Here is a 13,721-nt window from a genome sequence, read left to right as displayed (position 1 = left end):
TCGATAATGGTCCGCTGGACTCTTTGCATCTCCAATGCTTCAGAATGTGTTGAAATGTGTGAAAAATCTCTTATCCATGAAAGTGTTGATTAGCTCCAATATGTTTCCTCTTATGATGCCATTGACCCAAAAACACCAAAGCAGAACTTTCAGGGGGGGTTTCATCTCTGAAATGTATTTTGTCAGATTCTACGGTGGAAATCAATACTTCCTCTGGCCGGCGGGACTTTGACATGGTTCACTTTTAAGTGAAAAACCACACGACTCAATCGTTTCTGTAAACAATGTCTCAACTATGATGTAAAGCACTTTGAACTGCTACGCAAATAAACTTGACTACAGTGAGCTGAATATTTACCACTAAATGTCCCAAACTAAACAACATAAAACACACAAACGGTGTTTACACACCGCGTTGTTCGCTTTGCAGCTGTTTTGTTGGAAAACAGCTTCAAACTGTGACTCAGTTTATTTACTCCATCGATCCACTGCTGACCGCTGATAACGAGTCATCTGAACTTTGCATGCTGGGGTTTGGTAGTGTGTGATTGGGCGGGGCTTACCATATAAGGCTTAGTGGGTGGGGACATCTTAATAGCAAGTGTGTGACCAAGGGAATGTTGCGTTTAATGCGTCTCGTAAAGTATAACATTTTTGTCTTTTGGGGAATTTTTGGGGGCGATATGAATTTTTAAACTCTCTCAGCTCGAGAAGAGTGTTTACAGGCAACTTAAATATCAAAATGCTCATATTTTTAAGACAAATAGGACAGAGAAAAACGATTACCTGCACACACACACAAAACAACAGATCCCTCAAACGTCCTGCTTTCAGTTGTCTTTAAAGTTACACGTATGTTTAGCATTTTTGATGAAAGCCAGTTAATAGTTATTGCGCAGTGGTTACTGTCTGTCACAGAGGGCTTATTTTTTACGTTTATTGTAAGAAGATAATTTTTTCCTGTCATTGGCAATATCATTTTCGACTGTCTCGAACGCAACACATCCTCCGCTAAGCTAGTGGGCTGCACAAATAAAAAAAAAAACCCACAGCGATCCCAGAGAAAAGACTATCTTGCTAAACTCCTCAACCAGGGTTTGTCTCTTGGCCGCAGAAAATGCTGCATCCTCAGAGGTCCCTGTCCGAGCTGCCGAAGATGTCCGCGGCCAGTCAGGTGGAAAGAGCCGTGCTGGTAAGCTCCTCCGACCGGGAGACACACAGGGACTACCTGCTGAAACACACAGCTAGCTGTCTCATCCTTACCCAGCCTATAGCCTGTCGCTTTCGGGACATTTTACTGTTCAGTTCCTGGTCACAGCAGCACGATACCATCCTAAATGTTGGTGAGGCGCGAGGGCAGCAGGAGCTCGCGCTGTCACCGCCGTTAGACAGAAGGCCCGGTGTGATAGAGAGCATCACTGAACATGGAGGCCAGTAACTGAGACCAATGGGTCCAAAATACATCAATGCATAGCTAAGATGTCTGGCTTTTATTAAATCATTGCTCAATGTGTCAATTTAACCTCAGCTTAAAGCAAAACATGCCGCACTGAAAGGAGGAACCAGTTTGTTTCTTTGGGTCCACAGTGTCTTGTAAAACTATTCCCACCAACGGAACTATTCCACATCTTACCTAGGGCTGAAAGGAATGATCGAAATTACGTGATGAATCGATTTTTGATAAAGTCATTATCTTTATTGACTAATAGTAAATTGGAAAATGCAGACTCGAGAAAGGTCATTTGCTGAAAGAATAACAATTAAGCCAAAACTGTACAAAAATATGTTACATTTAACATGTATAGAACAACTTTTCTTCTCACAGTTCAAATTGTTTTTTTATTTTTATTTTTTTATTTCTAAATTACATTTTTTGCTATCCAGTTGTTTTAATCGAAAATAAAACCCCAACACTGAACAGAAAGACCTAAGCTATCAAGTGGAACAGACTGAGCTTTTCACATGTTAGAAGTCTTGTTCTAGCTGCTGATGCATCCTTTTGCTACAAATGATCAAGCTTTCACTAAAGGACTGCATGGTTACTGGATCTTAGGCAATAGATGGTGTATTTTCTTATTTTAAAATAAATTAAATTTTAGCTTTGTGATATTGTATATAAAAAGGCTTAAATGTTTAAATTAAAAATTCAAGAGATCCAATGGAGAGCATTTGTGAGCATCACTCCTCAGGGTTTGCACAGATTCCAAGTTGGATTTAATTCTGGACATTGACTTGACCATGCCAACATTCTAACAGGGTCATTGTCCTGCTGGAAGGTGAACTCTGACCACAGTCTCAAGTTTTCTGACTTCCCCCTACCCCCAAGTCTGAAAAAAAAACAACCCATCCCCCCACAAGCTGGTCTGGGTACCACCATGTGTTACCATAGAGATGACATGTTCTGGATGATGGGCAGTGATTGTTTTCCTGGAAGGCCTCCGGTTGGCTCATCCTTTTCAAAATGTATAGATGATGAATTGAACAGAGCTGCAAGGCCTGGGAATTTGTTTTAAAACCTAAATGAAAATGAAGATCTGATAAAACACATTGAGGTTTGCAATTGAAATATGGCAAAATGTGAAAAAAAAAAAGTCAAGGTACTTCTCCAATCTGTAAGTAACTCCCAGGTGCTTGTATTAATCTTATAGGGATTAAGTATTTTTCTCTTCTCTGCAGGAGGAGGAGTTTAACTGGCTGCTGAAAGAAGAAGTACATGCTGTCCTGAAGCAGCTTCAGGAGATCCTCAAGGTAGGAGTTGAGTTTAGTGCCAAGCAATAAAACAATTTCAGGAACTTATCAAGAAACTGAGAAAATATCAATAAGAATAACAAAGAACTCCATTTTTTAACCATTTCAACTCCAAGCATATTTTATTTCTCTTTAAGTGCTTGAAAGAGGAATGAAATCTTTTTATTATAAAGGATTATATGAAAACTTTTGGTCTATAATATTTAGGATGGGTAAATATTAATATATTTGTTATTAAGAATACTAACATCATAACCCCTTGTTCAGAAGTAATATGGTTAAAAAAAAAGAACTTGAAGAAAATGATCACAGAAAACTGAAGAAACCTTAAGACTGTTGAGCTTTGAGGCAACAGATTGGGATGCACTGTGCCAGCCAGGGGGAGGACATCAGGGATATGAGTGAGTGTGGGAATGACAATACAAGGTTCTGTGTGGACAACACTAGCTCAGCACTTCCCCAATAATACGCCCGATGTCACCGGTGACATGAAGGAACTTCTAAACAAGAAAACATATCCTTTAGTGAGTAAGACAGGGAGGAATTTAATCAGGAGTATACTGAAGCAACTTAGATTAGAGACGGTAAGGATCTGTACAGGAAGGAGCAAACTCCTGCAGAAGAATATAATGGATGTTTGGTTAAGGATGAGAAAGATCACAGGCTTTAGGCAGAAAGATTTATTACTTATAAATAAGTAAATATTTATTTATACAGCAACTTTTACTGGTCAAATATCAAAAAGGTCTTTACAATGCAAAAAAGTGTAGAAGAACTCAAAAGATAAGATTAACATCATACAACATAAAACTAGTAAAACTCCACTCTGAATGCATTTATCAGCTCTATCCACAGAATCAAGATGGTTCTTGGTGGCAACACATTACAAAATCTGGGGGTTACCACTCTAAAATACATTCTCTCTTGTCTCAAAATGTGTTTATGGAACCATTAACAGACTTTGACTGGAAGAAATTAGACTGCAAGAGTATGTAGAAGGTCAAGGAGATGGGTTTGGGTTTGACCACATAAGGCTCTAAAAGTCTAAGAGACTACAATTTTAAAATGAATTCTTATTGTTTATCTTGGGGACTATATTTATTTGATTTTCAGTGGCAAAATTTTGAGTTTCTACCTCATCAGAATTCACTTGCAAGAAGTTGACACAGAACTGAAATACTAAAACAGCAGTCCATCAAAAAGGACAACGTTTGGCTTAAAAAAACATTGGAGCTGAATATAATCAGTACAGAAACGATCTGACGCCTACGAAAACGGTCTGGAGAGGAAATGTGTAAAATCAAGAGAATAAGCCCCAACACTAAGCCCTGTGGTACCCCTCATGTTGGAGTCCCACCTCTAGGACAGAGTCATCCAGTTGGTCTGCTGACTCAAATGTTTGTTGGTTCTTGTTAACAGGAGGCATCCAGACGTTTCTCCATGCCCACTCCGGGCCTGGAGAGTCAGCTGAAGCAGGAGAACTTCATCCTGGGCAGCTCAACGTAAGCTTTCCAAAGCCCCACCTGTTTGTTTTGAGCCATGCAGCTGGTCTACTGTTACACGGCCTTCCACTTGGTCAGCTGTAGTTTACAGTAAGCAGACAATGTTTGTTAGGTAACAGTGGCTTTCTGTGTGATGAAGTGGCGGTCTGCCTCTGTGTGTGTCCTTACCTCAAATAATAAGTCAGCTACTTAAACTGAGCTAGTTTTGTCCATTTATGACACGAAGATTCAGCCAATCTAAAACAGCCAGGGCTCTAAAATAATTCAACTTTGACCGTGAATATGTCTTTACTGCCCCTGTTGTCGTCTTTCTTTATTTCTCTGAAATCTGCCCTTAAGTTGATTTAGTGCTTCACAGTGCAAAAGTGTTCATACTAGGCCTGTCGCGTTAAACGATAAATCAATTGCACGATAAATTAAACCTATCGATCTCATTTTAATTATCGGCTTTATCATCTCTTCCTGCCTTTTTTCTTTCTGTTGATGACACTGAATGAAAAAGGGCTCAACTCCGGTGCTCTCCACTGACCCTCCCTTCCTCATTTCCTTTGTGTAATGTCCAGCGCACACAACACGAGTTGTTGGCCGACTGTCGGCCCATTTTCAAAACCTGAGACCACACATTAGCCGACAGAAATCCTAGGTATAACGGTTCAATCAGGTTCGATTGTGCCGTGTGGTGTCCAGCCACATGGGCACAAAATAATGTGTCCATGTTATTTTGGACAAAATAACATGGACAGATTAATGCCTGATTAATTTTAAAATCAGGCATTAATCAATGCTTTACTAAAATCTACCTGTGATGCCTGTGACTAGAGTCAGCGTAAAGTCCTGACTGAATGAAAATCATTGTAACCTATTTATGTCACGTTAACGAAGAACAGCTGAAAAGTTACCGGGTTTATGAACTGCAGTAGCAATTTGGCTCCAACTTCTCTCCTTGTCATTTCTATATTCTTTGCACGAAATGTTGGATAAACATTAATGTTGTTTCCACATATCATCTCCAATATCCGCTGGATTTTGGGTTGCGCTGTGTCAGCTGTTTGGGATTCACCTCGTTATTTACCTTCAGAAAGCACAGAGAAGAATCCGCTCTTTCTGATTGGCTACCCATCACATTCAGCAGGCTGCATTAAGCTCCCAGTCGAGGAAAACCCCTTAGATCGGAGCGGCCACCACGATCTGCAGTGTGTGGTAACACACCACACACTGCAGGATGATCGGTTACAAAATCACCAGCAGCAATCTTAGATCGACCAACGATCTAAGATTATCGTAAGGGGAAAACAGGGGCAAAAAGTCGTGTAGTACAGCATTAGGTAGTCGGATGAGCCCATCTTCTCTATTTAAATCTAGTGATTACTGAAGGGCAATACAGTATACAGACTTCATAATCTGCACTCTTTTGGTTGAATGCAGTATTTATTTCCACTTTGGCTTTATGTTGTTTGGTTTTTTCATTCAAATACGTTTTTTGTTATTGGGGCTGAGAATCCATTAACATTTTAATGTCCATTTTAATGGGACAAAAATGGGTCAAAGTGTTTGGATGCTGTTTCACAACATTGGATATGTTGGAAGTCGACTTGTTCCTGGAGCGTCCCAGTTTGCATTGCTCTGCGTGTCGTCATGGTAACGCTTGTGAAAGGCTGACCTCTTGCTTGTGTGTTTGCAGCATGGATCAGGTGAAGGGGGTGCTGACTCTGCAGGGAGAGGCTCTGACTCAGGCGGTGAGTAACGGAGTTTGCTTCCTGAAACGCTGATTGAAGCTGAATAGCATCTTTTAATGCTGACCTTTGCTCTGCAGGACATAAACCTGAAGGTTGCCAAGAGCAGCCAAGTCCTGCACTTTCAGTTCAGAGAGGACAAACAGTGGAAGCTGCAGCAGGTACCGTGCCACGCCCCATCACTTCAACACGTTCAGCTGACAGAAAGGCTCAGAGGCAGCAAAGATCATTTCCTTCAACAAGATGTTAGTTGTTTCACAGAGTCATGCTCTTGGAAACAATTTTAACAACATAACTGTGTTATTATTTTACTATTTCAATTCTACAAACACAACGATAAACTATAATTGTCTGTCTACAGCAGTTCACACTAAAAAGTATAAAATAATCTGGAGTTTAATTAAATGTATTCACTGGGGGAAATCCCACATTAAAAATACACACCTTGACAAGTCATTGGTGGTTAACCAGTCCTTACAGGAAGTTGCAGTTGCAACCATTGATGCAAATTCACTCAGCATTTGCAAACTTTTTCCACCTACTTGCTATGTTCACCAGTCATCACAACTCCTCCACAAATCTGACCAGTCACCTGAATGTTTTCTGTATTTTCTCATTTTCTGTCCGATCACTGCAACACCGTACAATTTTGACCAATCCCTAAGCCCCGTTCTAATTTAACTTCCTGTTTCATGACGTCTCTTGAAAGTCGAACCTGTAAGATGAAAGCACGTATGATCCTAAATGGTAACATTTGCCCCCCCGCCCCTATTTTTATTTTATTTTTTTTAAATTCCAACCTCCTATATCTTGTTGCAAAATTACTTGTAAGTTATTTCTGCCTTATTTCAAGTTTACTAATATATTTTGCACTAGAAACTACATGAAAAACACTTAAGATTTGGCGATTTTGCAGTGCAGATAAGAAACTGTGAAGTGAAAATGTACCTTGAGCATGTAACGTGATGAAAAGACCAGCTGGAGGTTGAGACAGACGTGGGTAAAGTCTGACTGCTCGGTTCTCCATGATCCATCAGATCCAGGACGCCAGGAACCACGTGAACCAGGCTCTGCTGCTTCTGAGCAGCCGCGACGACACCTACCAGTTCAAGACGGGCGCCGAGGTCAACAAGGTCAGTATCTCTGAACTCGGCGGCACCTCGGTGCACAGCTGGACGTGGCTGACGGCAGTAGTCATAACGACCGGACGGCTCTGTTCACTCTGCAGCTCATGGACGCCGTGATGCTGCAGCTGACGCGAGCTCGAAACCGCCTCACCACTCCGGCATCGTTGACTCTTCCAGAACTCGCCACCAGCGGTCTGATGGTTCGGCCAGCATTTCTAAGGCTCTTACCACACCTGGAAACTTTTCACATTTCAAGCAGAGCGGCTCATTGTGTGTGTTTTATTGGGATTTTATGTGACGGACCCACAAAAATTTTTGCACACCTGTGAAAGCTGTAAGTCCAGTCGGAGCAGTTTAGTTCAGAAGTGACCTAATCAGTGAATAGAATCCAGCTGAGTGGGATTTAATCTGATTGTTCTGGTTCTGCGTTACTGCATATCGTCCCGTTTCATCAGATTCCAGTAGAAAACACTGATGGTTCTGGTTGTAGTGAGTGTGTGTACCATTCCAGGGTGTGTGATGCCATCGTTTCTGCAGCTTCCTGTTGCCTCACACCATTTTCTGTCATTTGAACTCCAGAAAATGTTCACTCCCCCTATGCCTGGCGACGTGATGGTGAACTTTTACATCAATTTAAGCAAGCTGTGTCTGACCGTCTACCAGCTACATGTGCTCCCTCCCAACACCACCAAGGTCAGACCCTGTGACCCTGCAGTGGACCTCCCTGCTGCTCATCCGGCTGCTCTCTCACTGCTTTCCCTCCTGTCTTCCCTAGAACTTCAAGCCAACAGGAAGCTCTGTGTTGCACAACCCAGGAGCGATGTTGTAAGTTTGATTTCCAGTTCAGTCTGAGCTGGTCATTGTTTTTATTCATTGAGCATCAAGAAAGAAACCTTAGTAAGCTGGGCAGGCTATGGTGTAATTACTTTGGCCACAAATTGAAAACCAAACCAGGAGAGTTCAGCTTTAAGTCAGAACTGAGCTGCAAACAGCAGCTTACCGAGCTCAGATCAATAGAGAAAAAAGGGCAGTGTTATATATTTTCTAGGAATGTAGAGCTGTTTTATAGCACAGTTAAGTAATTATTCTGCTGTTAATATCAAATATGACTTATAAGAAATTTGATTTTGCAGTATAACGCCTTGAAATTGGGCCTCTGTCTCTTTAAGAAGCTCCTACTCTTTCTGACCCTGCCTTCGGCCTGTCATCATGACAACGCCTCTCCAATATGCCATTTAAAGCCATTCTTAGAAGCGTTGGACTGAGAACCTGATTGGTTTTTTGTTGTTGTTTTTTTTGAGGTGTTTAAAGTCATGTGACTGTCTAAGCAGCTGCTGGATGAACATCCAGCTGAGTTCTCAGGAAACTGAATTAGACTGAGATTCAGTCCTGAGTGAAGAGAGTAAACGGTGCTGACCCAGGATCTCAGCTGCTGTAGGTTGTGTGTTTCATTAACACTGTCTTCCACAGTGAGCTCAACAACAACCGCTTCGAGGTGAGCCACGTTCACAAGGTGGAGTGTGTGGTTCCGTGGCTCAGCGACACGCTGGTGTTCTTCACCATCTCCCTGCAGCTCTGTCAGCAACTCAAGGACAAGGTGGGCCGGCATCACCAGGGCCTCAGCCTGAAGCAGAGCCATTTCTTACAAGGCTGTGCTTGTTTTCTTGCTGCTTTTGTTTTTAGATGAAAACTCAAGAGTTTATTCCACTGAGCTGCTTTAAATGACTCAATGTTTGATGGGTCAATGTGTGGTGAACAGTGGGGTCCAGCTGGTAGTTTCTGTGGGAAGTTCTGAGTGAAGTGTCAAAGATCCAGACCAAGCAGAATTATGAAGACCAATACCTCTGTTCCTGCTCCAAACTCTGCAGGACGGCAATGATAATGGATAATAAGACTCCACTGTGGAGGAATGACATCACATCTAATGGTTAACACTCCTCTATGTCGAATCTAGAGCCTCTTCTGCTTGTATCACCAAAAAGCAACAGCAAACACAAATCAGTACTAATATCTCTTTGGGTGCGTTCACACCAGCTCTGTTCAGTCCGCTTCAATCCGACTCCAGTCCATTTGTCTAGAAAGTCTGCTTCGCTTGGGAAGCTGTGAATGAATAATCAAACCTCAGTTGAAGTGAACTCTGATGCATTTCCAATGCATATGTGAATGGCAAGCGGCCCGGAGACGGCTCCAAAAGCAGGAAGTAGGCTACAGTGCAGGGCATTCTGGGTAAATACAAACAAAACAAACACGCTAGTCTGGCTCTAGAAGGAGAAATGACATGTGGTGTTTTGCCAAACATTAAAGAGAAATCCTCCAACTGCTAAAATCTGATATCACTCCATTTCCGTTCGCATTTCATGAAGAAGGAAGTTGTGCTCAGCCGCTTCTTCAGAGGTTTTTGTGTCGTTTCCGTCTGTGGTTCTTGGTGCAGCTCCCCCACAGGCGGGGAGGAGAACAGGTTTCTCAAAGGGTTTGGTTGGTTTGAGAACCACAGCAGCTGGAAATGGAACAAATGTTGAGCCGAGTCTACCGGACTGTCACGTGTGAAGACACCTTTAGTTTGCTGTTTCCAGTTCAATTCAGACTTTTCTTCATTTCTCACATTCATGATCTTGATACAGTCTGGAGAAAAATGAAACAAACTGCCAGGTTTCATATAAACTGATCCCTATCAGGTCCTAGAATGAGGAGCTTTGAACTGTTCTTTGATTTTAACTGGTTTGATTCAAACAGTAAGAATTCATGTCTAATGTTGCCTCAAAGCATTTAAAATTAATCCAAAATAGTAGTTCCTCCAGTGACGACCTGACTGAAGAGTCTCATCCCTGAAGCAGCATTTCTGGAGGTCACTAACGGGCCGGTGTGTGTTCTGGATCGGTGTGTGTGTTCTGGATCGGTGTGTGTTCTGGTTCTGTCACGTCTCTGTCGGTTCTGACCCAGTCACTAACCGGATCTTCTCTCCTCTCTTCCCTCCAGATCTCCGTCTTCTCCAGCTTCTGGAACTACAGGCCGTTCTGATCCAGCCCGTCCTCCACAAACCAAACTAACCAATCAAGTCTAAGGGAAACGCTGGAAAGCTTTTATTTTTCTATGTATTTATCATGCAGTCTGTCAAAGTGTTGCTCCATGAGCTGAAAGCAGCCACACACCACTGGATACCAATATTATAGACCATAATGGAGTTAGGCCAGCTGACCTTTATTTCTCTCATACGTGTGTGTGGGTGTGTATGGCAACTCATGATACAAACTTGAATCTTTCAATGAATGAATGTGATTATTATTTAAATTATTTCATCATGTAGAACTCTAATGTTTGCAATCGGGATGGAAGGACTGAGCATCAAAGTGTTTTCAGGTTCATCCTGAAAACCCCAAATTTCCTTTGATTTCTTTAAATTTAGCTAGTTTCTGTTTTCCTCCCTCCAACACCTCAGTTGTTCTCTGGGATTTACTCAGCTGACTGCTAGGCTCCTTCTAATGTCTACAAGTTACAGAAACACTGAAATCTGGTGACCCTGAGCCTGTTGTTGTTGTTGTTGTTATTATTAGCTTGCTAAGGCCAGACCAATGACTAACCAGTTGAAATGTTTTCCAGTCAGTGAACAGGGCCCATTTAAACAGATAGTTTATATTTTTTTTTGTGTCAGTCATATCAGCGTCCTTAGAGCGAGGGTGTCCAAACTTTATGGTAAAAAAAAAAACCCACACACACAATTAAATCAAGCTAATAAAATTGTCTGATTTTATTATGCATTTATTTTGATAGGAAAGAGATGTTATTCATTGTAGATCAAAAGCTTAAAAGGGAGTTTTTACGTTTGCTGAGTTAAAAGAAAAAGCAATTAGTGTTTAAATTTGTTCAGGCTCAATTGAACAGATTTATTCTCCGGATTTGAGTCCATTTCTCTCAAAACACTAGCGATATGTAGCCAAAATTAATAAATTAGATAAAAAAAATAAAGTCAGCCTTTCAGTGATAGTCTCTGGGGACATGTGGTTCTTCTGATTAAAAAAAAAAAAACAGCCAACATTCTGTTGGCTGTTTTTTTTTTGTAAGAAAATTTATGAAATTTTCTTACAAAATTCATGAATTATAAATGTAAGAAAATTTATAATTTTCTTACATTTTTCACTGTAAGAAAATTATAAATTTTCACTGATGACAAATTAAAAGTCTCCATCTGAATCACCCACCAAAATCAGTCCAACGGCCACAAATGGACCCGGGGCTACAGTTTGGACACCCCTGCCTTAGAGTGCTGGTTTCAACTGACCGCAGCAGATCCTGGTATGATCCTGGTAGACTCACCATCAGCCTGAATTCAGATTCAGCAGATCTGGAAGCTCTGCCACAAAAATATCTGCAGCCTTTATTTTTAAATGAAACCTCATTAAATGTTACAGATGTTTAGAGAGTTTGTATTGCTAACGGCGTTCATCATGCTAACTGATGACATAGCCGCGCATTCTCTCTGTACCGGAAAGATGCAGCTCCCGTTTAGGAGAAAGGAGAATCCTCGCTGCAGCGTTGCCTTACAGCCGATGGAGACGGGGAGGAAGAGGAATACATTTCTGACAAAAAATTCAGAGATTTTTACATTAATCTCCAAAATTTTCTAGAAAATTTGAAAAATAGAAAATTTCAGAGTTCTTGAAAGCAAATATTTAACATTTCAAACTCAGAAATGTACTTGCTTTTCTAAAAAGTTTCTGAGATTTTAGTGGATTTTTTTTTTTTGCCATAAATTTACTACTCATTTTTTGGTAACACTTTATTTGAAGGGGGTTGAATAAGACTGACATGACGCTGTCATAAACATGACATAACACCTGTCATGAACATGAATAAGCCTTCATGAATATTTATGACTGTTGTCATAAAGCGTCATTTGGTAAATTATGACACTTTTAATACAAAGTTGACATTATTTAAAATGTCTTTGTTATGACAACTTGACATTAACCAAGAAATCATTACTGATATAAATTTGTTATAAAAGTATTACTGATTGCACTTTAAAAATTAGGTAACTTTATGTTATTAAAGATAAAGTTTAAACAGTAATGATTTCTTGGTTAATGTCAAGTTGTCATTAATTTTGAATAATGTCAACTTTGTATTAAAAGTGTCATAATTTACCGAACAACGCTTAAAGTCATAAATATTCATGAAGGCTTATTCATGTTCATGACAGGTGTTATGTCATGTTTATGACAGTGTCATGTCAGTCTTATTCAACCCCCTTCAAATAAAGTGTTACCCATTTTTTTCGTCTAAATATGTTGGCCCCTAGATGCCGTCATAGAATTCTGGCTTTATCCAATATGGCTGCCCTCATAGAGAATGTAGAGGACTATTTCTTTGCACTGTGATGTTTGCATTGCAGTAAAGCAATGACATCACATCTGCTCCCAAAACTAATAGTAAACGATTAATAGCAGGAAGAGATGTTGATTATAGATCTGGAGATATTGGCTAAAATATCAGCAGGTCTGAATTGTACAATAATTATAAAATGGGAATCGACCATTAATCTCTGTTTGGTGTATCTCTATTTCAAGACTCTTTGATGCTTTAAAAGTCTTCTCTTTTTTTCTTCATATTTTTGGTGCTTTATTATATCAGATGTAAGCTACAAAGATCGTCCCACAGGGAACCCAGCTGGTACTCTGGTCCATGCTGAAGTCATTCATATCCACTAACACTGCTCTTCTTCAGGTTAAGTTTGTAACTCCAAAGTGTCTGCTGACTAGACAGCATCAGGAGCAGCAGCAGGAGGAAAACAGTTTTCCTTCCAGCTTTGGACACATTCTCTGGATTTAACCCAGCTCTAAGCTATTTGTGTCGTTTGTTTCTGTCCGCTCTGTGTTTGTATTTATTATGTTTCTCATGTGGTTAATCTGTGGAACATTAATCTAATCATGAACAAATAATTTCAGCACTCTAAGTGTTAATCTGTTTTGAGAAGCTGCCTGTAAAATGAAATGTGGAAAAGATTCCTCTGTGCAATAAAACTCTAAAAGAACCTCGTTTGAGCTCTGCTTTTCTGAATGGATATTAGGATTCTGTGTGACACACACACTTTTATTAAATAACATGTTTTTTGCATATTTGTTAGAACTGTCACCATGTCATAACAATTTGGTATGACATTTATAATCTGAAAAAACCTGAGCTCCTCTGCCTCCTCCCTGGTCTCACAGCCATCTGCAGTGATGCAGCGCTTCCAGGCAAGAACAACCAATCAGAGCCAGGAGGAGGGTCTTAGCGCTCTCAGTCACATTCGTGTATATGCTGCTAAATGTTATAAAGGTGAAGAAACAACTCAACATTCCAGGAAAACATTATCCGCCCTCATTGGTATTCATGCTAACTAGCCTTAGCATTCACGGCAGGAGGTACTGTTGTCTTTAGCCATATGCCTCGTCCAGTAGAGGTTTGGTTTGGGTTCAACTCTCTCTGATCTTGAAGTCATTTTGTTAGGCCAGCCACAGCAGAAGGTTCTCCACAGTTTCACAATGGTTCCCCTTCGAGTTCTCTGCAATCCTAGAACCACAGACTGTTCCTGTCCATATGTTTCTTCATGTGATGAGTCATTAATAAACATG

At 40.6% G+C, this 13,721-nt stretch overlaps 1 protein-coding gene across 1 annotated transcript; it reads left to right on the top strand.

Annotated features, from left to right (window-relative positions):
* Positions 1-804: 804 nt before the first annotated feature.
* Positions 805-13,138, top strand: rogdi (rogdi atypical leucine zipper). The gene is made up of 11 exons (XM_014997622.2): positions 805-1,192; positions 2,677-2,748; positions 4,168-4,250; positions 5,932-5,986; positions 6,064-6,144; positions 7,021-7,116; positions 7,212-7,310; positions 7,690-7,803; positions 7,886-7,935; positions 8,581-8,707; positions 10,087-13,138. The coding sequence occupies exons 1-11, from the start codon at positions 1,118-1,120 to the stop codon at positions 10,126-10,128; spliced, it is 894 nt and encodes a 297-aa protein (XP_014853108.1). The 5' UTR covers positions 805-1,117; the 3' UTR covers positions 10,129-13,138.
* The last annotated feature ends 583 nt before the right edge of the window (positions 13,139-13,721 follow it).

This window comes from Poecilia mexicana, unplaced genomic scaffold (genome assembly GCF_051168715.1).
Source record: "Poecilia mexicana isolate PSO_F unplaced genomic scaffold, ASM5116871v1 scaffold_8, whole genome shotgun sequence".
NCBI classification, from domain to species: Eukaryota; Metazoa; Chordata; class Actinopteri; order Cyprinodontiformes; family Poeciliidae; genus Poecilia; species Poecilia mexicana.
This window is presented reverse-complemented; position numbering and strand designations above follow the sequence as displayed.